This window comes from Lutzomyia longipalpis, chromosome 2 (assembly GCF_024334085.1).
Source record: "Lutzomyia longipalpis isolate SR_M1_2022 chromosome 2, ASM2433408v1".
NCBI lineage: Eukaryota > Metazoa > Arthropoda > Insecta > Diptera > Psychodidae > Lutzomyia > Lutzomyia longipalpis.
The window spans coordinates 5879221-5903301 of NC_074708.1; the positions used below are offsets into that span (position 1 = coordinate 5879221).

At 28.3% G+C, this 24081-nt stretch overlaps 1 protein-coding gene across 14 annotated transcripts in view; it reads left to right on the plus strand.

Moving 5' to 3' along the window:
* LOC129788821 (syntaxin-binding protein 5) overlaps positions 1-23822 on the plus strand; it is a 127984-nt gene extending 104162 nt beyond the window's left edge. Inside the window, exons 14-23 of one of the 14 annotated variants that reach the window (XM_055825195.1) lie at positions 3634-3886; positions 10873-10989; positions 12359-12481; positions 12644-12769; positions 12876-13073; positions 13351-13459; positions 16167-16253; positions 17414-17509; positions 17634-17761; positions 17978-23822. In XM_055825195.1, coding sequence (XP_055681170.1) covers positions 3634-3886; positions 10873-10989; positions 12359-12481; positions 12644-12769; positions 12876-13073; positions 13351-13459; positions 16167-16253; positions 17414-17509; positions 17634-17761; positions 17978-18240 — 1500 coding nt within the window. In that variant the 3' untranslated portion in view covers positions 18241-23822. Of the gene's footprint in view, positions 1-3633; positions 4010-10863; positions 10990-12358; positions 12482-12643; positions 12770-12860; positions 13074-13350; positions 13460-16166; positions 16254-17413; positions 17510-17633; positions 17762-17977 lie in introns of those variants that run through there. The other 13 variants (XM_055825192.1, XM_055825194.1, XM_055825183.1 and 10 more) reach the window with 13 other exon arrangements.
* The last annotated feature ends 259 nt before the right edge of the window (positions 23823-24081 follow it).

Genomic DNA, 24081 nt, shown 5'->3' on the forward strand with positions numbered 1-24081 from the left:
AGTTTTTTCCCGCCTCTGGGCGCTCACACAAGGATACGTCCACTGTGTTGTCTCATCTTATGTTTAGGAATATATACCCTTAAAATGGTTACATTTAAGGGGACCAATTGAACAATTCTTGTACAACAACAAAATTCATTTATTTTTCCACTGCTTGGACCCGTTGGCAAAAAGATAAATAAACATTCGTTGCCGTAAAAATAATTTTAGATAAATAATAACGAAGGAAAGAACATTATTTTATTCTATGTGGACTACAAAAAAAACTCGGGGGTGGTAGAAAGAAAACATTAAAAGAAAAAGATTCCCTGAAAGAAGCAAAATTTCAAATGAAAAAACTTTTAATGATGAAAGTATCATTTTGTTTTATTTCAATGTCGTTCATAATCATTTTTACATAATATATTAGTTAAATAGAATACTTAGACATACTTAGAAAATGCAATTCTTACTTTTAAATCTTCTTTTCGATATTGCTATATTTTTTTTTATAATAAGAGGATTATGACAATTGAGCAAGGCGTCTGAATAATGAAACGTATGGTATGCAAGTAGATAAAAAAAAACTTTGATTTATGAGCATGGTAAATTTAAAAGAATTTACTAAAAAATATATTAATAGATTGTTCGAAAAATTAAACAAAAAAACAATATTAGGTAATGCAATGAAAATATTTTGCATGTGGAGTTCTTTTGAAGAGATTTTATCTATATTTTTTTTTTCAATTAAATTCTATTATAGAAAAATTATATTGACACACTGAAAAATTGAAAAAAAATGACATGTTGAAAAGCTGTTTCACACAAAACACACACAACTCTTTAAAAAGTTTTTATTTTTTTTAATACACTACAGGCGAATATTAAACACATATTGCTTTTTATACAAAATTGAAAAGAAATTTCTTTAATAAAAAATATTTTATTTTTGATTGAAAATCATATTGAAAAGGATGCCAAATAGGTCTATGATAGATCAGTTCTCACCAAAACACAACTAAAAGAATACGTTTTATTTTATTATTCAAGAATAAAATTTTATTGGCATTGTAAGGGAAGATTTTATTTCTAAACGAGCATGATTGAATTAAATTATTACACCTTATAGCCTTAAACTTGGATACTAATCCTGGTTAAATCAGAAGGTTCTACAAATCACAACACCAGCTCGAAGCCACTTTTATTTAAGAATTATTTTTTTAAACAACTTTAAAAATCAATTCTCACTATTTCGTCAAATATTTTTACTATTCTTCTCCTCAATTTTTAAATCTTCTTATCTATCTTAAGTCTCTCTTGCTAAAATTCAACACATTTCTTTTAAATACAATTTATTTTATTAAACAAATCAATGCCTAAATAATATATTGATCTTATATAAATAAGAAAATTCGCTTCTGGTGATGGTTTGACTTACGCAAAATGAAGTATTCGCAATAAAGGATTACTTACGTGAGCAAAAGAAAGTATCTATCTACACTACATACAAATTTTTAAACTTTTCTTTTTTTTTTATACAATACCTATATATAAATATTGTACGTACACTGAAGCTTTGAAGTATTTAAAAAATATATAAATTACTTTAAGGCTTCAGTGAATTTTATTTGAAATAACTTTGCAATAATTTTGAGTCTTATCACTATCAATGACCTTTTAATTTGTTTTAATCGTAATGATCATAAAACTTTATATGAAATGATAAAGAAAACTCACTATTTACTGCAAAGTTACTTAATTATATCATACAAAACTTTTACACTCTTATTTATTTATTTATTTAATTTATGTACATACATCTTAAAATTTACAATAAATGTACATCGACTGCGACATTTTCTTGCGCAGTTATTCTTGAAAGCTACGACATACAAGACAAAATTATCGAAATTGAGTGATTCATTTAATAATGAATTTTTAATCTCTTTCGCAACACAATCCATCACCATCTTCATTCGTTCTTATAGGATTCGTCCATTTCTGATGATCAAAACTGCCTTAAATACCTTTTTGGAGAACTTTTTGGTAATTATTTACTAACTAAAATTAATTTTTGTGTATTAAATCAGAAAATTAAACTAATAAAATTTTAATGAAAGTTGCGTATAATAGAAATTTGAAAATTAAATTTTTACAGAAATTTGAATTAGAGCAATAATTGCGTATTATTTTAAAAACTAATTGACAATAATTAAACAAATAATATCGGCTTATTTATAACATATTATGTTACCAATCATCAGTTTCATAGTTGTTTTATTTATTCAATTTATTTGTGTTGTTTCATCAATTTACAATAAATTTACCCATTTTGAACCACTTTTCATTCATATCATTTAGAGGTAAAATCAGTAATTTGCATTAATTACTCCATTTTGAATTTTCTGGGATGCGTGAAAAGCTCGCTTCATTACTTTTTCAACAAATATAAAAATATATTTGGCAATTAGCACAGCAAAAGAGAGTGAGAAAAAAAAACAATATGTTCAATGAAAATTATTTCGATTTTTTTGTTGTTCATTAAACATCGTTTTATCGTAATTTACAAATAATTTTATATTACAAAAATAACGTTATATACCATGAACGAAAGTCGATGTGCAATAATTGTAGATTACTCTTTCCTATCTCTTCAACAAAATATTTATTAATCGTTTCTTGTACAACACATTTTTATGATATTTTTTTACCTATTACACAATAATTTTTCTCATATTCACTATAATGAAAATAAATATGGGACGATTTTTTATCGATTTTAAAAAGGAGCTTATTCATTTTGAGGCTCTCATGATGTGAATTTGAAGATAAATATACAGAGACCGAAATTTAATCGAAGATTCTTTAATTTTTTCCGGTATCAATAAACCCTTAACCACGCCCCTATGGATGAAATCATCAATTGAAGCATATGAGCATATGTTCCATGAGCTTCCTCAGTTCTTATTATTATTTTTTAATACTAGAATTTCATTAATGTTTTATGATTCTTCACAAATCTACCTTTCTCTGTTACATATTTTTTTTATTTTTTATAAGAGCAATAAAATGAATAAATCTCTTTCTAATTTTACATGTACCCCTAAACAAACAGACGGTCATATAAATCCTAAAACTTCTGAGAATTTTTACGGAAAAATTTGTAAATCATAATTTTCTCTACTTAAACTCCAAACATAATATTTCATCAATTGTTTCAGCCCTTATATTTATTTCAAAACCAATCGATCATCCGATGAAGACCCGCCTTCGTTTGTTTTACTCTTTAATTATATCCTAAGCAAATACATAAACTATGCCAATGCATTAATTATGCTAGAACATGGGGATGGGGTAATTTAATTTTTTTTATCTCCAGCGTTCTTGTCAATTTTGCAATTTTTTGAACTTTTTTTTGATTTTTTATTTTAATAATTTTACTTTTCAGTTCACAACATAAGTTATGTCTATGTACAGTTTTGTTTTGGTTGAAGCTAGAGAGAACAAAAGCCTGATGGGCTAATATTTTTTTATAAAAAAAATGATTTGTTTCCTCCGAAACAATGCGGGTGAAGAGTATTTTGTGACATTGTGATGAGAGAGTTTTTGCAAAATCACAAATCAGATGGCAAATGTTATATGAATTTATCTCAGATGAATGGACTTTGCGGCGGAGTAGGAGGCATCCCGGGCGGCAGTGGGGCCGGAGGAACAGCAGTATCATCGGCAGCCTATGTCCAAGACCGCACAAGTATAATGAGTGGTGGTTCTGCGTCGGGTTGTGGTGTGAGCGGTAGTGTTGTGGGTGGCGGTGGCGGTACAGGGAGTCCGTCAAGCCGTCGTGGTGTTTCATCCATCCCACCCGGTGTTGGTGGGCCTGAGGCCGTGCGAAAGTCCCGGTCGCAAGGTGGGAAGAAGTTACAAAAATGCCTATCCACCGCATCCTACGGAGAGGAGAGTTCAATGAATCGACCACAGCTGACACCATTGTCGCATAACCTTCTAATGACGCGGCAGTTTTGCAGTTTTGGTAGTACCACGTCCTCATTTTCTTAATCCCACCATCTTCTTTTTTTTTTTACAACACAACCATGCCTCGAAAATCTTTTCATTTTCATTTTTTTTTTCCAATTTGGGTTTTCCTCTTCGTTTTCCTTCTCTTTTTTTTATTCTTTAATTGCAAACTTCTCCACCGAGATCGTTAGAGTTCCTTTCATACATACATATATGGGCTGCCTTATGTGTGTGAATCCCTCTGGTGTTATGGTTCTCAATTCTTGATTTCCAAGTCACGTTTCAATTCCTCGCCTTTCCCCATCTATAACGAAATGTGTTGGTGTTGTGTGTGGTCTCACTGTGTGTACGATAAGTGGCAAAAGGCGAAAAGATGTACGTAACACGCCTCTGTTCTTACCCTCAAAGAAATGATTAAGGATAAATAATTGTATTAAATTTCTGTGTGTTGTGTGATTATAAGCAGAAGCCTGAAGATAATATATCTCTTCCTATGTATTTGTCTCTATAAACTACCCTCTGACCTTCTCGGTGTACTTCATCCCCAGCACTATTATACACCTCCCAATCCATTCATTTTATCAGTAAATCATTAATATTACTTTTTCAATAACTCTTTTCTATAATTTATTTTTAATATTCTCATATTTTTTTATTAATTTCTTTTTAAAACATTTTTAGATGTGATTTTTGACTTTACCAAAAAAAAATCCTTGCTGTTTTATTAAAATCTGTGTGTCCCATCATTTAAAAGAAAAAAAAAACACAAAAATTACATATTTTTTAAAAAACATTTAAAAAAAAACAATATTAGATGTTATTATCTAACATTAAATATCATATTTGATGTGTGTAACAAATATTTTTATTTTTAATTTGACTTTATTGCTTCTTAATAAACAAATTGGATACGAAAATGATTTCAGATCGAGGTCCAGGGATAGGTAATATTTGATTTAGTGAATGTCACACAATAATTAGTAAAACAAAAAATTAGTTAAAAATTAGAAAACAAATTAGGCAATTTATTCCAAATTTTTGCAATATTATTTTATTAAATGATAATGCAATTTTAGACATTTTTCTTTTATTTCCCGCAATTTAGTTAAAATAAAATCTACTTTCAAATAAACATTTAAAAAAAAAGCTAAATCACAAAATGTAGATTTTTATTTTTTGTAAAATTTTATATTTTTTATTTTGCAGTAGAATTTGTTAACATATCTATACCCAAAGAGCACGGCGGTTCCCGGCCGTATTCCATTTCGGCCAAAATGTATTCCGCGCGGGATTCCCGCTCAGGCACCGTATGGTGCACCATATATGATGGTATTGGGAAAAATTTGGTACCCAAAATCGGGTCGTGGCTCCATAGCAGGTAAAATTTTACGCCTAAATTTGGGAATACCATAGGGATATCCGTATGGTGTCTGGAAACAGCCTCTGCCACGACTGAAAAAACTCCTACATGTAGGCAAAAATTTTGACATTTTTTTTCTCTTTCCCGCTCACTTATCTTTCTTTCTCTCAAACACATTATTTTCTCTATCTAATGCTCTCCTTTTACAATAGTGTTCCCTTTTCTATTTTGCCTCACCGGGAGGCAAATGGCCAAATTTCATGGAGATATACTTTGGCAAAAATACCTCGTCTTGGCAATAATATTCACAAAGAAAAATTCACGCGTTTTCACGCGTGAAAAACATATGCGAGATTGATTTTCAGATAGGATATAGATTAGAAGAGTCATAAATGACCTTCTCATTTCATAAAAATTAATATTTCTTTGAAAAATTAGACAATTAAAAAAATTGAAATTATACCCACATCATTATGCTTATTTAATACAACATTGCATTATGTTTCTTATGCTAGAAACATTATTAAAATGGCATAAATCGCTTTAGTTTTCAATAAATAAACTTTTATAAAATATCCATGCCACGTGTAGCTGAAAATACCCTCAAAAAGCCAACCATTCGTCGAATACATGAAAAAGCTTTGCATTTCAGTACAATTTTCTTCAGCACATACATAAGTGCATTTTTTATGTTGCTGACGCATTTGCTCTAAGAAATCATTGGGAAACACATCTTGTATTCAGCATAAAAAATGATAATTGAAAAAAATCAGAATTATTAAAAATCTACCTGAAATTGGGAGGTCTTTTCTTTGGGCTGCATTATTGTTCCCTTAGAAGAAAAATATGCTAATGATAATTGCTAATTCTTCGAAAAGTCCAAAAAGTATCTCTCATATTGTAAAAGGATTACATGTTTTAAAACTTTTTCAATGAAATTCTAAGAACAATCAGGTAGATATCTAGTTTTTATTACAGGACCCATTTGCTAACTAAATCTTATGTAGGTAAAAATAATTAAAAATATTTGTACCTAATATTAGGAAACTTTATAATTATTCAAATCAAATGATTATATTAAATTCATTAAATTAATAATGACATTTTTGCGAAATGCGATAGTGTTTTTATGTTGGTATTAAAAGAATAGTTTTTATATTTCATTTAAACTAATAATTCTTTATATATTATTTGGGTGGCTTTTTAGTTAAATTTTGAATCATGTTTTCTAAAAATAGGGTGGTCATACCCAAAAAATGACAGAATCACATAAACAATCCTTCCAAAATTATTTAATTTCAAGAAAATCTTAATAAATAGCGATTTTGGTACCAAAACGAGCATAAAATTATGTTCAATGATACTCAATATAATCCTTAGAATATGTTTCAATAATTTCTTATGTCTATCTTTTGCGGAAAATTGTAATTATTCAAAGATTTTGGATTGTTTACAGTCCGTCGCTTCTCCGGAGAACATCTTCCCGGATACATCCAAGAATAGGTTATGATACAAAATTATTTTAAAACATATTATAAATTCAGAATATGATTAAATTTTAAGATAAATTTAGAAAACTATCAATAAAATATTAATTATGGATTAATATTCTGAAAATGATTTAAATATTTTATGATTTCTAAAACCACGTGTTCTGATATTAACTTAAAACCAAAATTCACGCGTGCCACGCCTGTTTTTTGGAACCAACGTTGAGCCGTAATCTCTAAATTTTTTGGCACCAAAATTTACGCGTAGCCACGACTCTGTGTTGGCACCAAAATTTAGGCGTAAACTCTGATTTTTGTTGGAACCAAAATTCACGCGTAGCCACGACTCTGTGTTGGTACCAAAATTGAGGCGTAGCTACGACTCTGTGTTGGCACCAAAATTTACGCGTAGCCACGACTCTGTGTTGGCACCAAAATTTAGGCGTAAACTCCGATTTTTGTTGGAACCAAAATTCACGCGTAGCCACGACTCTGTGTTGGCACCAAAATTGAGGCGTGGAGCAGACTGATCACGACTGATTTTGTTAATTTTAGCTAATTTACAATTATTTTACTCTGAATACATCTGCTCCATCATATATTAACTAAAACTAATCAAAAAAAATTGCCAAATATTTTTAATTCTTCAAAATATTAGAAATTGTACTTCAGTCGTGGCACACTCTGTGAGTTGACACCATATGGATAGCTGTATGGTTATCCAAAATGGCTAGAGTCGCCGGCGTGCTCCTTGGGATATTTACATCAATAGTTTCAACAAGAAGGCATGTCACTAAAAACTTCATCACTTGTTCTAATTAGTTTTCTTTTTAATTAGTTATTATTTTATGTTGAGAATGGTTATCCCACGTCACTGTTGTAATTTTGTTTAATAATAAGGTGAAAAAATACAAAAAATACTCACTAAGAATCATTCTTCTTTTGCGTTTAAAAATTAAATAATCTTTAATGCCAAAATCTGCGTTTAATATTTGATTAAAGCTTATAAATTAAATATCCTTTGAGCTAGAACTTTTATGAAAATGCGAAGAATTGAATATTGTTTAACCAAATCTAAAAATAGAACTTCAAACAGTTTATTTCTGACTTCTCTTTCAATTTCTAATGTTGATAATATTTATTGTTATTTAAATATTCAATTGAGAGATTTGCATAGAAATGGTTTGCAATATATTAAGCATAGAGTGTAACATATATAACAAAAGCAATGGCTATATATACACATTTATTTCCGCTTTATGGGGATAATAAATTTTCCATACGTAATTAATTTCAAGTTGAACGGAGACTATTTAAATGATAGAATTTCTATGAAAGTTTTCGTTGCTTTGAATGTTTAAAATTGCTCAAATTTTAATGGATTTCAAGTCTAACAATAAATCTCTATCGAGTTCTTAAAGGATATAATTCGATTAAAAGAAATATCTTTGGAATATTTTATTCCTGATTAATTTCTCAGTGAGAAAATGCTTCCTCTCTGAGAGCTTTAAAAAGAGAATTTTGTTTTGTGAGTGTAATGTACTTTGATACTTGAGTATCTTCAGTGTTTTTTCGCCATGTTGTTTTGTACGGTTTCATCTTCATCTTCATGTACCATCATAAATTTATGTTGGTTCTTCCTATGTGCTCTTTCTACTACCATATTTACATAAATTCTCTCCTTCCTTTTTCTCTTTTAATTTCCTAAATATCATTCGTCACTTTGTTTAGTCGTTACTTTTTGTTTGAATTTTGTTTTTCTTAATTCAAATTGATGTTCTAAGTCACTCCTATGATGTGGTACTATCTAAAACTCTCTTGTTTTTGGTGTTGAATCATTAAAAAAAATTAATTACAGACAATTTCTCTTTGTCCTTTTTACAAAACAAAAAAAACATTATCTTGACCGCAAGAAATAATTGTTAATTTGATAAACCTCCTTTTTCCTACTATAAAAACATACTTAATGAAACAAAAACTTGCATAACACCCCCAAATAAGTGTCTGACCGAATTTCTGTGGTGTTTTTTATTCACTCATTAATTAAAACCTCCTTAATTTGAGAAAAAAATGAGTACCTACCTTACCTTATAAATTGTATGAATATCTCTCTATCTCTACAAAGTTTTAGGATAATTATTTAAAAAAAAAACACTCTTCAGTGTAATTTTATATAAATATTGCACATGATTTCTTCCTGCTATATATTCTCTATATACAAACACTTTTTTGCATTATAATTCCATATTTCACTATACCTAATACAAAACTCCAAACAAAACCATAAAATACATAATTGCAATTTTTTTCTTATTTTGATTACAAAATATCAAACATTGAAGTAATTTTTATTTATAGCAAAAACAATGAATATGTGGAATTATAGTGTTTCTATATATTTAATTTTTCTTTATGACAAAAATTTCTCTTTTCTTATACTGAAATTTAATTTATATACTTCTGAATTTCAGTTGTTTTCTTAAACATTTTATTTGAATGTGTTTTTATATATATTTTATGAGAAAAAAAATGAAATTAATTAGCATATAAATCGTTCTAATGAAGCGAACTTTATTTGCCATGCTTATAATATTAGTTGTGTACGAGTTGATCTAGAATTGGCATTTGATTATTTTCTTTGTGTTTCAGAATTGAAAGAAAAAGATTTTAAAATTGCCTGATTTTTTTTCTGCTTGCCATATTGCACATTTTTTTTCCTAAATAATGTTGGTGAATTTATTGATGGAAACTTACTCCGTAATGTGTGAAAGATTATGAAAAATTTCTTTAAAAAAAATATCTAAGAAATGTCATTGAAATTGTTAAAAAAATAATTAATTTTTGGAGTATGTTTAAAGGCAATAAATTCACTTAAATTTGAATTTAAAAATATATTGTATTTTATAAAATTTGAGAACGATATTTTGTGTTTTGTGTAAACTTTGGAATTGGTTACATCTTCAAAGTGTAGTTAAAATTGTAATATTTCAAATTAAAAATTGATAAAATTACCGTTATATACTTCCAAAATTCACTATATATCTTCTTCAAAAGTATAGCCTCAATCTATGTACAATACACATTTCTATATTTAAAAAAAAAACTATCAACTGTATCTTCCAATTTTAATTTAAACCTCCAATTTAAAAGAAAAATCTACACAGAATCCTATATCTTATACAAAGGATACGTATACCTACTAAAAAAAATTACATGAGGATGACATTCTTGTCATATTTGTAACATAATCGTTTCTTGTAAATGTTGACAATTGGTGTGTTTTTCCTCCCTTCTCCGTCTTTTCTCTTTAATCTATTTTATTGATGAAAAAATAAACCTCCTTCAAAATTGGGATGTATTAGTCTATGTATATTTTATTTCGAAGAAAAACTCACAGTTAAACTTGGCAAAAAAAATAATTTTTGGAATAAAAATAATTCTTTAAGTTTTCTTTCTGAAAAAAAAGTTCTTATAATTTCTTGCATGTTCTTCCCGTTAAGAAAAAAAAGTTTAAAGTTTAAAATTCCAAAGTTTATTTTGGAGTTTTTCTTTGATCCACAATTGCACGCCAATTAATTTTATGTTCAATATATTGCGTTTCACTAGTTTTATTGTCATTTTAAGTTCGTTAAAAAATTAATTATTTTCCTTTCTTTCTTCTTTTGATTTTCCAAAGTTTTTCTATAAACAAAAATTTTCATCTCTAAAAAATACTTAAAACAATTTAATACATAAAACAAAAGAAAATAAAACAAATATTTTTAGTTGTATATTTCTAAACTTATAGCAATGTTTTTTACTTTTACACTAAACAATCTTTCGCTATCAATAACTTCTCTATCCTATATAAATTAACTATCTCTCACTATCTCTGAGTATATCGTGTTTGTATAAAACTATCTCTTCAAAGAAGCTGTAACATAATTCTATTAACTTACCTTACTCTTAATAATATATCCTCACTTTGCAATTTATGCCGTAACATGGGAACTAATTGAATTTATATTTTTCATACAACCGGCCGAGTAGATAAATTGGATAGTTCATTTTCCCGATCACGCTCTTCGTCGATGTCTAGTTTAGAAAATATATCTTCCGAGGCTGTTCAATGCTTAGCATTCGCAGATAGTTATACAAAAAAGAGTGGTGAGTATGAGTTTTTTTTTCGTTGAAAGTTTTATGCATTAGTTTGCTTCATTTTTTTGTGAATTTTTAAGAATCCCAAAACTAGTTGCAACAAAAATTTGACTAAAAATGATGGTTTAATAATTTTGAAACATAATTTTTTGGGTTAACCATTATAGCCCGGCAGAGAAGCGAAAAAACCTAAAATAAATTGGGATCAAGCCAAATTTTCAAATTTTGCACTATTCGATTCAGAAAATTATAAGAAATCTTTTTTATATTTACCAGCATGCTCTAAAACGTGAGCTCATTTCACGAAATGCGTTTAAATATTTCTTTACATTTTTCCATAGGAACCATCGAAGCCATTAAACGAACAAGTGACTTCGCGGAAATTCGTGTTCCGCCAAAGTATGATTTGACAGTTCCGAGTATTTGAAGTGAATATTTTCATTTTTGTGGTGAAATTTTTCGTGAAATAAATGTGTGTTTTACTTATTATTTCTGCATTTTCTCTTGTAGGAAGTACTTCTTTTAACCCTCGTTATAATCTGTTGAGTGGAAATTGTAAAAACTAAAGTATTTTATGTGGTTTGTGTGAGCAGTTTCTTGGAACACCCAAGTGACGTCACTTGTTCGTTCAATGGCTTTGATGGCTTCTATAAGAAAATATATGGAAATATTTAAACGCATTTTGTGAAACGAGCTCACGTTTTAGAGCATGCTGGTAAATATAAAAAAGATTTCTTATAATTTTCTGAATCGAATAGTGCAAAATTTGGCTTGATCGCAATTTATTTAAACTTTGGGGTCATTTTCACTTAATTCTACTGGCCTATTAAAAACAAATCTTTAAATCAGTTTCAATCTAGTCTCTAACTAAAGTTTTCCTTAAATGGGTAACCCTTAGTTGGTAAAGCTACAAAACCAAATACCGACAACAAGATGAGCCTAATTGCTGGGAATTATTGAAAACTCTAAAGAACAAAATTGCCCATTTTTTAAATAAAATTTTGGCAATAATGAAATGAAATTGAACGGTTGGAGATAATATATTTTTTTAATCAATGTTAACCCTTTTTTTCTGAAGCAAAGAATCCAATATCTTGATTTTCTTATTTCCATTCATTTTAAATGAGGTTCCAAGAGAAAAAAAAATCAAAATTCAGAATCAATTGCAAACAAAAAAAATCTAAGACACAAAAAACCCCAAAGTTTATACAAAATTATTGAACCATCCCTTAATTTGAAGGAATATAGAGGGGTGCATTAGTATAGTAGCACAGCAGCAATTCTCTTCAAAAGAAAAGCCACAATGTGAATTGACTTTCCATTTTATGTTGGATGTAATGTGTGTTTACATAAAATGTTCTTATGATTTATTCAACAGATCCATCAACATTGCAACCTACCCTATGGATTGGTACAAGCCTTGGGTCAGTTCTCACAATTTCAATAACCCTCCCGGATACTGATAACCGAAAAACCAATCCTGTGGTTGTCTCAATTCTGGGTGAGTTGGGATGACTTTTGATTTTGTTGTATGTTGTGAAAACGCAAGAGTGGTTGATGCGGTTTTGAAGTACTTACCTACCATTACCTACCTACATTTATATTGTATAAATGTGGTGTTAATATGTTGTACCTACCCTTATTTGGTATTATTTGTCAACAGGAGGACCTATCTTTCGACTAAAGGGTGCCATTCTGTCTATGTCGTTCTTGGATTACAATGGGGCCCTTGTACCTTATACTTATGAAGCATGGAAGGATGAAAAGCAATCAGAGAAAAGAGACAATAGTAAGAGGAAGCGTTTTGGGGCTATTTTATGTGTGGGAGGGGTTTTTTTGTGACGGTAGAAAGAAGTAAATTGGTGGTGGTTAATGCAAAGTTGTATCTGTTGCAGGAACACCCACGAAAAATCCCAACCGAATGAGTCCAACTCTATCTGGCAATCAGGACTCCTTCAGTGATCGGCAATTTATTGTGATTACGAGTGAAAAGCAAGCACGGGTCGTGGCACTTCCAAGTCAAAATTGTGTCTACCGACAGCAAATTGCGGATACTGATTATGTGATTAAGGCAGAGATTATTAGCTTTAGGGGTGAGTTGACAGAGTACTCTCCATACCTACATGTCTTTTATTCTTTACGCTTTTGTCTTTTATCTGCCCATTGGCATTCTATGGCACCTTTTTTTGTCTTCAACTTTTGCCCTTCCTGCGCGTAATTTAACAAACAACAAAAAAAACCCAATAAGCAAACAACGTCTCTCTTTTTTTTTATTCTTATACTTTTACATAGTCCTCCCCCGCCCATGACAAAGGGGGTAATTCTATTTTACGCGAAATACAATCATGATTAACCCTCATTGAATTTCAGATAGCGTTTGTTTAGTTTGCTACTTGTCGACTGGCCACCTTATGGCATTCAGCTTACCCAGTCTTCGTCCACTCATGGACGTGGATTTTCTTCCATTGGCTGATTTGAGGTACGTGCTTTCATTGATTTCCTTCTTCATCCACACTGTTTTTTTTTTCCTTTATTTTTTTTTTCGTTCATCCATGTCCTCAAATACATTTTTTTCTGGTTACCTATATTCCCATCACTACCCACTTGTGCCCTGGTGGCATAAGAACCATGGGGAAAAAACAGAGTTAGATAGAACCCTCATATTCATTACATACACGTTGAGTTTTATCTGTTTGAAAAAGTCCTTCATAATATACATACATAGCGTAGTAAGACTTTTTTTTTCATTATACAATATTCAAATAAAAGAATTTTCTCTTTGATTTTCCAACATAAAACTCACAGTAATAGTCTACATACATTTAGTGAGAAATCATTTAATTTTTAATCACGTCACAAAACTTTAATGATTAAGAATGAAATTAATAGGATTAAATACATTACCTAATTATATATATTTTATATTCATTTCCATAAATCACAAAATTTTTATCTAATTGCAAAATATTGTAGAATTAAGTTTTCCTATAACTTATTTTTTATCCTCTAAATTTATCTGAGAAATAAATTACATATAATAGTGATGTGGTGCTGTTCATTTTCATTTATAATAAAAAAAAATCTTACTTCATTCATGAATTTATATGGCTCGTGAGAGTGCTTTAATTTTTTTTTCTTTTGCGTTCCATGAAAAAGCAAGATGAAAGTGAATCGTCATTGCTGCACGATTTTGTTTTGTCATTCAATATAATTTCTATTCTTGGCCGAATTAGATATTACTTATACGGATGGAGATTGTATGGCATATATTATATTTTTTCCAATGATTTTTCCAATTTTTTTTATACGAGAATTTCCTTAGAAGTGATGTGAATTTATTTTTTTTTATTCAAGTTATGATTATGGCTAAATTTGTCTTGTGGAAGAGTTTTCAAATATTTTTTTTTCTTGTGAGAAATTTCCAACAAACACCATAAAAACTCCATCCTCGCTATGAGAAAAAAAACCCACAAAAACATTAACCCTCACTTAAACATAAAACTCTTCATTTTATATGAGAAACAATGATAAACACTGATGTGAAAAATTCTTTTGAGTCAACACCAAGTATATATAGATAGTTGAAGAGCAAAAATAAATTATCACTTTTACGTGCTGTGATAAAATTAATTTTATACATAGTTGACACAATAAAATGTAGTTAAACACATTAAGGATTAAATGAAATAGCAGATCAAGTCCTTTAAAATGAATTTTCATTTTATTTTTATTTTGTTTTTTACACCAAATTCCTTTTAATCTGTAAATTAGTTTTTTGATCAGAAATATGTTCTAATTTTGGTCAGGAGAAAGTTTTATTTTAATCAAAAGAATTGATTAAATATTATTTTTGTGTTTTCTTTTGGTCAAAATCGAATAATCTTTTAATCTAAACCTATTATTACAATTTCTCTATTTCTCTGATCATTTTATTTCTGATCAAATAGAATATTATTCTGTCCAAAAAAACTAATTTACCGATCAACCTTTTTATTCCTGTAAAGCCTAGTTTTAAATAAAACGAGTAAATAAGAGACTGGTCTTCCGTGTAATATGTAGGTTTTGTGTATTAGATTAAATGTCCACTAAATCACAATAATTAGTGTCAAAATATGTACATTAGAAAAACTCTTACTCACTCCACCCACACCTCTGCTATCACTCTTTTCTATAGAGAAATGTACAAAAAATGAGCACTTTTTGTTGTAAAATCTCTCTAAATTAGATTTGTATAGTCACACAAGTAAAGTTGTCAGCAAAGATTAAATAAAATCCTTTAAACTCTAAAAAAAAATCCACATAAATTCAACAAAAAATCTTCGTTGAGACAAGAAGTGAATTTTCTAAAGGTCCATGCGATGTAGGACTTTAGAGATAATGGACTTTTGTGTAAATACGTTTTATATAGTGTCAGAGTCCTAATTTTACTAACTTATTAACAAAACTAATTTTTTTTTTTACATAGATTCTTAGTAGATCAGGTTAGATATTTTAATAGGAATCTGATAGGCTGACTTTAAATTTATTCAATAACCTAAAAGATAATAAAATAAAATTCAATTTGGGGCATTTTTTTAATTGAGAGAAATTTTTGACCTGATTTTCAAAAAAAAATTGAATAAGCAAATGAAAAATTTTATTTGGTGATTTTTATTGTTCTGTCATTGTATAACATTTTATATTTCCGTCTTCAGCAATAAATTCTTTATTAAAAATAGTTTTTGCAATTTATTTTATTAATTTTTAAATTTTATTCAATCCAATGTTAACCCATTTATGATAAATATTTCATTTTTATTTTTTTTATCTATCTAGAAAAATTCTAGAATTCATCAAAATGGGTTAAATGCAAATTCTAACTTAAGAACATTTTACTAAATTATTTTTCATTAAGAAATTTTTAATAAACAAAAAGCAGCCTATCAGAAGAAAAGAATTAGTAGATAAGATAATAGAGAAAATAAAGGATTAGTCATATAAAAAATATTTTTATTAGATTTGTTTTTGCAGAAAAGCAATGAAAAAATAAACCTTTGTACAGTCGTAATGAACTTCCATTTACAACAAAAAAAATTCCTCCTTCTGTGTATATAAAATTTTCTTTTTTTAAAAATCTTTTATCATATTTTTATGGGTATTTTAAAACTCTTGGAGGTGTTTGTTTTCTTTCAACATGTTGTGTATAGCTTTCAGACAAAATGTAAGCAAGGAATTGTAGATCCAATGCTCTCAATTTGGGGTCAGCAACTAATTGTCCACGAGGATACTAACCAGTAAGTTGTGGAAAAATTTGCTTTAGAAATATCTTTTTTCTTTTGTTTTTGAAATAAGATATATATAAATAAACAAATATTATATATTTTAAAGAATTTACCAAAAAAAAAGAATTCTAACATTTATATATTAATATTCTAATTGTGTATTTTTTGTATTTTGATATATAATTGTATACCCACTCCATATTTCCTTCTATATTATTCAAATAAAAAAAAATACAATTATTCTTCACAAACAATTGAGCCAAAAGAATAAACAAGAACAAGAGTTTACAAAATGAGTAGAACAAAACCAAAAAAAAAAACGTAGAAATTCTTCAAGCAAAAAATATTGATGAATTAGATGCAGAAAGAATGATTCTATTTGACAAGTGAAAAGGCAAGACATACACTAAATTAGTATATAATGTAATATTTTTTTTTAATTAGAGAACTTTATGTATTTTAAATAAAAATTATTTGCACCTTCGTAAAATAAAAAAAATATAATTAAATAAAAAAACAATCATATTTAACCTAAATAAAATGAAAAATTCTAAAAAAAATTAAAAAATCAATAATCTGCTTTTGCTGCACCGTTTCATAAAATCTATTCTCAATTCTTCTCAATGGCAGCACAAAAGCATGTGAAAATATTACAAAATAGTTTTGCCTTTCATTCTTTAATTTTTTCCCTTCTTTTTTTTTTAATAAAAAAAATTCTCTCATTCTATCCATATTTCTCTCTTTTTTCCACCTATCTCTTTATGGAAATTTTATTATTAAGAATTTCTCAATTCAAATTGATTTTTATTGCATGCCACAATTCAATATTATATATATGAAACTTTTCCTTTTATGTCTCGTGCAATGAAAAAAAGTTTTTGAAAAAGAAAATTACAACAAAAATTCAATAGAAGCATTTTATTTTTTAAGTTGAATCGTTTATTAAAGTGAAGATCTGCTTTTACATTGAATTTTCTTCTTATTATTTCTTCGTCGTCTGCTGAAAACATGAGGAAAATATCTTTCTTAAACTATATAGTATACATATAATATACTCTGTGTAATCGTTGTCGTCGTAAACAAAATGCATTTACTTTCATTCAAAAATGAATTTGTAAAAGCCTTAACATGTGTTTTGTGCATGGTCTAAAAAAATCCTTAAATTCTTTCAGGATTTCCAAGACATTCTGCTTTAGCAATAAAGGTCATGGGTTGTATTTGGCAACACCCACCGAATTGCAAAAATTCACTTTGTGCGTCGACTTTTGGTGAGTTGTTTTTCCTTTAGTAAAGAAGACATTCTGTGCCTTAAGGTTCTTAAGAAAATGATTCTTCATTTTTGAGTTTAAGAGAAATAATCGAATTAAATGTTTTTTTTCTAATTTTTTGTAGTACTCAATTCACGAATGAGATGATGTGCGAGCTATTCCAGGCACATGATATGCCAGAACAACCAAAAGAGAGCTTTTTCAAGGGCTTATTCGGCGGTGGATCTCGCAGTTTGGATCGTGAAGAATTATGTGAGTTTTTTTTCTATTTACTAAATATTTTTCAAAATATTGAAATTGAAGCGAAAACGTTTTAAAAGAATTGAAAGAAATTGTTAAAAATCGTGGGAGTTAAAATTGGCTCTAGGATCAACTCTAACCTAGACTAAGAGAAGACTAAATTATCTAGAAGAAAGAACTTTTGATTAAAACAAACTTAATTTTCATTAAAAAAATAAATAAAACTAGTTGGAGAGTCGAGCGGTAAGGCGAATCGTTCAGTGGCAAAACACATTCCGGGACCGAGTGCCAATTTGGAGGCATTGGGGGCGCGTGCTAATACAGCCACATCAGAAATTGCTCGCGCCCATCAATTGGCCATGGAGCGTGGGGATAAGCTGAGTCAGCTTGAGGATAGAACGGAAAGGATGGCCAATCAAGCACAAGAATTTAGTGGCACCGCACATTCTCTTATGCTAAAGTACAAGGATAAGAAGTGGTATCAATTATAAGGAGAAACCCAACACAATGTACCCATTAAGTGCAACAATTTGCTCCCCTTTTTACCCGCATAGAGGACAAACCAAAAATATATTTTCCGTTTTAGACGAAAATTAAATCTATTTCTATTTTACTTTAATGTTTTTTTCTTTCCTCTTAAATAAAAATTTGGTTTGTCCACATAAAATTACATAATAAATAAAAAAATGCAAAGAAATACCATTGAATGGCGCAAAAATTCATTGTCGCAGTACTCTCGAAGAAAAAGAATAAAAAAAAAAAAAGAAACTTCTGCAAAACTATATTCATCAAACTTCCATCATTCATTGACGAGAAGGTGTGTTCGGGATGGAGTTGAAAAAAAAATTACAATGTGTAATTTATATGTAAATTACATATTGGTAATGTTATAATTTTCACCTGTCAATTTTAATTAGATTCTTATGAGAAAAAAAAAACTATATTAACTATTAAAGAAAAAAATATATTGGATATGAAATATCTCTTCTCGGTCTATTAGTTACAAGAGAAAAAAAACTATTGATAATGAAGTATTTATGAAAAAAAATGAGAAAAATACAAAATGAAAAAATATTATTAATGAAAAAAATGGATATAATCTATTGGAAAGAAAAAGAGTAGAAATTGTCACTAATACGGTACACGTGGGTCACCCCTTTGGGAGATCCCAAAATCAATTATTACGGTGAAAATGGTGAAAAAAAATAATATATCTACAATATATATACACATATATATACATATAAATTTATAAAACTGTATTGCATAATTTTTATCAAAATGAAAAAGATGATCACTATGAAAAAAAAATAATGAGACGGACAGAGATTATATAAAATATAGATGAAAAAAAAATTGGAAGTTAATACAATAATTGTATCTCAAGCTGTGGTGCATTTTCTTCAAAAGAAAACCAAACACACACTCCCTCACGCTTGAGTCGAGACAGTCTTTAAAAAAAATATATTCGTTCTTTTTTATGTAAATATACAAAACAAATGAGAAGAAGAAGAAAAAAATGTGAGCTGACGGAGAAAGTTGATAAATTAGTTGGTAGTGATGTAAAAGTCTTTAAGAAAAGTGAAAAAAAATAAACTTATAGGCATCTATTATGACAAAAAAAAAGAGGTAAAAAAAACTACATATGCAGAGAAATTATATTTAGAGGAGAAAAAAAAATACCATACATTTGTAGGACAAGAATGATGAAAAAAAATGATCAAACAAATAGCACTTTTAAATACAAGAAAGAGGTATATATTGTATCAAAAAAAAAGAAGTTCTAAACAAAAAAAAATGAGAATAACTGAGGCTTTGGAATGATGAGATTTATTTTAGAACAGAGAGATAAATAGCATTCTTTCCACATACACAGATAACTTTAAAACAAGAAAAAAACAACATAAACTCATCATACCGATGAAGGAAAATCTCAAAAATCACTCAAAGATCACGTTTAAAAAGAAGAAGAAAAAACTACTTGTAAATAATGTTCAGAGATAAATTTATTGAATATTGTTAAATATTCTTAATCACACAAAACACAGAGTTTAAAAGGATGAATAAAAAGCTCGAAGTTTGTAAAAGTAAAAAAAAACAACCCACTGAGAGGAGAATCACGGAGAAAATATCAAAAAAGTGAAATATTTTGTAAAAAAAAAGATATTGTGATATTTGACAAAGATAATTCTCCCTTTCTTTATGCATCGCGCTCCTGTATGTTGTAGCTTTTATTGGTTAAATGTTTTAATCTCACGAAAATCCTTCAATTTTATACGTTTTATTTTTGACGATTTTTACCTATCATATCACTCTTAATAAAACTTTGGTTAATATACCGCTGAAATTATCAGCCGAAATTCAGCCGGATTAAGAACGATTCAAATGGTCAAAAACGTTGAAGTTTTTCGGTCAAATGTATAAAAAGCAGTCAAAAGGAAAGAATCAAATAGTCAAAAGCACAGAAGTTATTCAATGAAAAGAAGATAAAAAAAAACTTGAAACATAGGGGTAGATTCTGATACAAATCTTTTCTTTTCTTTCCTTATAGTTCGTTAATTATAAGATTTTTGGTATTCTTTTCCTTGGCTTTTTAAAAATATTTTGACCTTTCTGGAACAAGACGTTCTTTGTTTTTCTTTTATTGATTTATCAGAGGATGATGAATCAAATATCAAAGCTAATAATTCAATTTTTCAATTGATTATACTAATTAAAAACTTTTAAAATTTATTAATGAAATTTTAAAATGTTTTTTATTGTTTTATTTCAACAATATGATTTCTTAACGCGTCTATCTAACGTAAATTTGAGTTATTTTTATTAACATAGAAATCTCTTGGTTGATTTCATGCCTGAAGAAGCTTATATTCTTTTCGAAACGTCGCCTGAAAAATGAATTTAAAGGAAAGAAGAAGAAGACTCAGATCTGCTTTTTCAAAAAATCTTTTTTTTTTATATCTTTGAAACTTTCTAATTTTTCTATGCTATTTTGAGTTTTATTTATGTTTTATGTTTAAATTAAAAAAAAATACATAAAAAGAGTTCTCAAGCAAAATTGCAGGAGAATCTCACGCGAATTCAAGAGAAAGAAATAATGATTTTCTTTTCAAGAAATTGATGGATTTTCGTGGGGTATAGCTTCTCAATTTTTGCATATCCTATCGCGCTAAAATACTTCATTAATACTGCACTCTTAACACTTAAACCTTTTGCATATCTTCCATACGAAACATATTGCATAAAAAACTTGTACAATTTCTATCACTTCTTTTTGTGTCTTTTATGTGTGTGTCTTGTAATTGAGGAACAACCAACAAAAATAAAAAAAGAACCATTCCCAAAAAAAAATCCCTTTTGCAGCATATCATGAAGAAACCAAAATGCAAACTAAATTCTTTTAAAAAGAAAAATCAAGAAAATTCTCACAAAGAAAAAAATCTTCTCTGGTAATAAATAGGCACAAGAACTTTTAGCTATCAAAGTGTGTGGAGAAAAAAATGTTCATAGGTGGGAAGTAAACGTGTAAATAATATACATACATAGTAGGAATTTCGATAGGGAGAAAGACATTTAAATTAGATGAAGAAAAAGGAGAGAAAAAATGTAGATAAAATGTGAAAATTATTAATATTATATAAAATTAATGCAAAGAGGACACAGTGAGAAAAACTCGTTAAAATATATCTGTGGTTTCAAAATCCATACACTGCATGGGGATGGTTCAATTTGTGAAGCGTACGAACTTTTTTAGAACCATGCAGTGTGGCAAAACTAACTTATATACATACATAAATGGTTAAAACTAGTGGACAATTTTGATGACAAAAAAATGCATTGAATATTTTTTATTAGAAAGCCAATGCAAAATGAATTAGACACAGTAGAAAAGAGAAAGACGCATAAATTTAAAGAGAGAAAAATTAGAGATTAGAAATAGTTAAATATTGCAGTGAAAAAAAATGTTGTTGAACTTTTTTTTTATTTCTTACAAAAAGTATATTTTTTGACGATGGAAGGAGAGTTGGTAAAAGGGAAAAGGATAAAAGAATAAAAATTGAGGCCAGAAATGTGGCGTTTTTCGAATGTTTCTTATCTGTTGTCTTTTAGGCTAATGTTGATTAGAAGAAGCTACAAAAAAGCATACCTTGTTACTTTTATGCTGTTTGGAATGCTGTTTAATTTACACTGCCATCAAAAAGTTACTGGACAAGTAGAAATTAGGGATTTTTTAAAAGGAAAATTTTATTTATCCAAAAATGAACCGTTTGACCGATTTTGATTATTTTGAAAGTTTTAGAAAGGGGAATGACCTTTTCTTTAGAAAGCAATTTGACAAAATCGGTTCATTACTAATTAAGTTACAAGCAAATACTTTTATCAAAATAATTCTCAAATTCAGCTTTTTTTAACCCATTTCTTACATTTGTTATTTATGATTCGACTGAGAAAACTTTTTTTAACCCTTGAGAATTTTGCTGGCCATCGTGGCCAATTCGAGTCTTCAAATTGTCATAGAATTTAAATCTACTGAACATTCCGACAAATTTTTTTTTAATCCAAAATTTTAGCTTGTCTGGAAACTTTTGAATGGTAGTGTAGGGTAGTGAAAAAACATCCCATCGTTTTATTCATTACTTTTCCCACATTTTTCAAACAAAAACTATATAGCTTTATTTCCTTCCTACCTTCCTCCCACAACTTCCGACCTATAGCCAACTCTATAATATATAAACTACATAGCTAGCTTTCAATTTTTAGATAAAATATTTTTGGTGCCACGTAAATGGATGAAAGTGACATATCTCTCCGATAAAAAAAACTTTTTTTTTACCCCTCCCAACCACCTCAAAATATTTATTAGAGAAAAAATTGAGAGTGATTTATTTCAGAGTGATAGAGCATTTCCTTCATCGATATTTTGGGTCAAAATAATATATATATATATATATATATATATATATATATATATCATCTGATTTTGTACAAATGGGAGCAAAATAGCCTGAAAGAATAATATTTTGAGTAAAAACTATTCAAGAAAAAAAAGAAATATTTAATGTAATTCTGGAGAAAATATTCTTATTCGCTAATTTAAAAAAAAAAGAATGAAAGTTAATTAAATCTAAAAAATATATCCTTTTAGATTTAAATATTTGCTTCCAGAATTGCGGTTTTATGTTGTTTAATTAGTTTTTTTTTAAATTACAAAAGAAATAAAAATTATGAAGAAAAGCTCCCAAAAAATGGGATTTATCGTTGAAGAAATTATTAAATTTTTTGTTATTAAAATTTTGACTTTTTTTTGTTTGTTATTTTTCTTCTCTCAAAAGACCATGCCGATATGTTTTATTGTGCGCCACAGAAATGTTTGTTCAGCAAAGAGAAAAAAAAGTGGAAAAAAATACCAAATGGCAATGGAAGACAATAATTACCAGCAGCATGAGTTACCTATAGTAAAAAAAAAAAATGAAAGATTTATTGAAAAGTGCATTATTTCACAATTTTTTTCAATATATACTAATTTTTATTTTAAAGAAAAAAAAATGAAGAAGAAAAAATAGTAAAAACCTTTCTAGTCTCTGCATTCTAAGTCTACTCCGCCCCATGGAGTCTTTCTTGTTGTGTCCATTGTAAAAGAAATAAAAAAAAGAAGAGAAAAGTTCTTATATTGCGTCTTCCGGGTGTAAATTCTAATTAAAAAAAAATACCTTTAAAAAAAAATAAAGAGAAGAAGTACTTTTAGCCAAATTGTTTGCCTGACTTTTCTCCTTAGTTTTTGTACTTTGTTTCTTTGTTTAACTTTGATTCTTAGCAAAAATGAAAAGAGCTGAATTTTTGCAAAAAAAGGAGAAGAAAAATGGAAGAATAAAAAAATGAGAAGTTTGAGAGAAAAATGTTTTTTATGTAAATTATTAATTATTTACATTTTTGTGATTGTGATACATTGCTGATGGCAAGATGACATTGTATGGCAAGGCCGTGAAAGAGATATAAAAAAAATGAGAGAATTGTAGAATTCGGTGGAGTTTTAATGTGCAAATACAGCCTTTTTGTTGTAAAAAAAAACTAATTCTTCTTTTTAGTATTCTTTTTTACTTCTTTATAAAAGAAAATCAAGGTGATCGATTCATATTTTTCAAGAAAGAAATTGATAAAATCTTGATATTTTTCACAGAATATCAAAAATCTTACAATTTTCAAATTTCAAGAAAAGATTTTTGACAGAATCCATTCCAAAAGATTTAAAAAAATCTTTCAGCGTTTCCGAAAGTTCAGCGAATCCCCAAACCATATTCAGAATATCCTTTTGCTGAAGAAGTTAAAAAAAA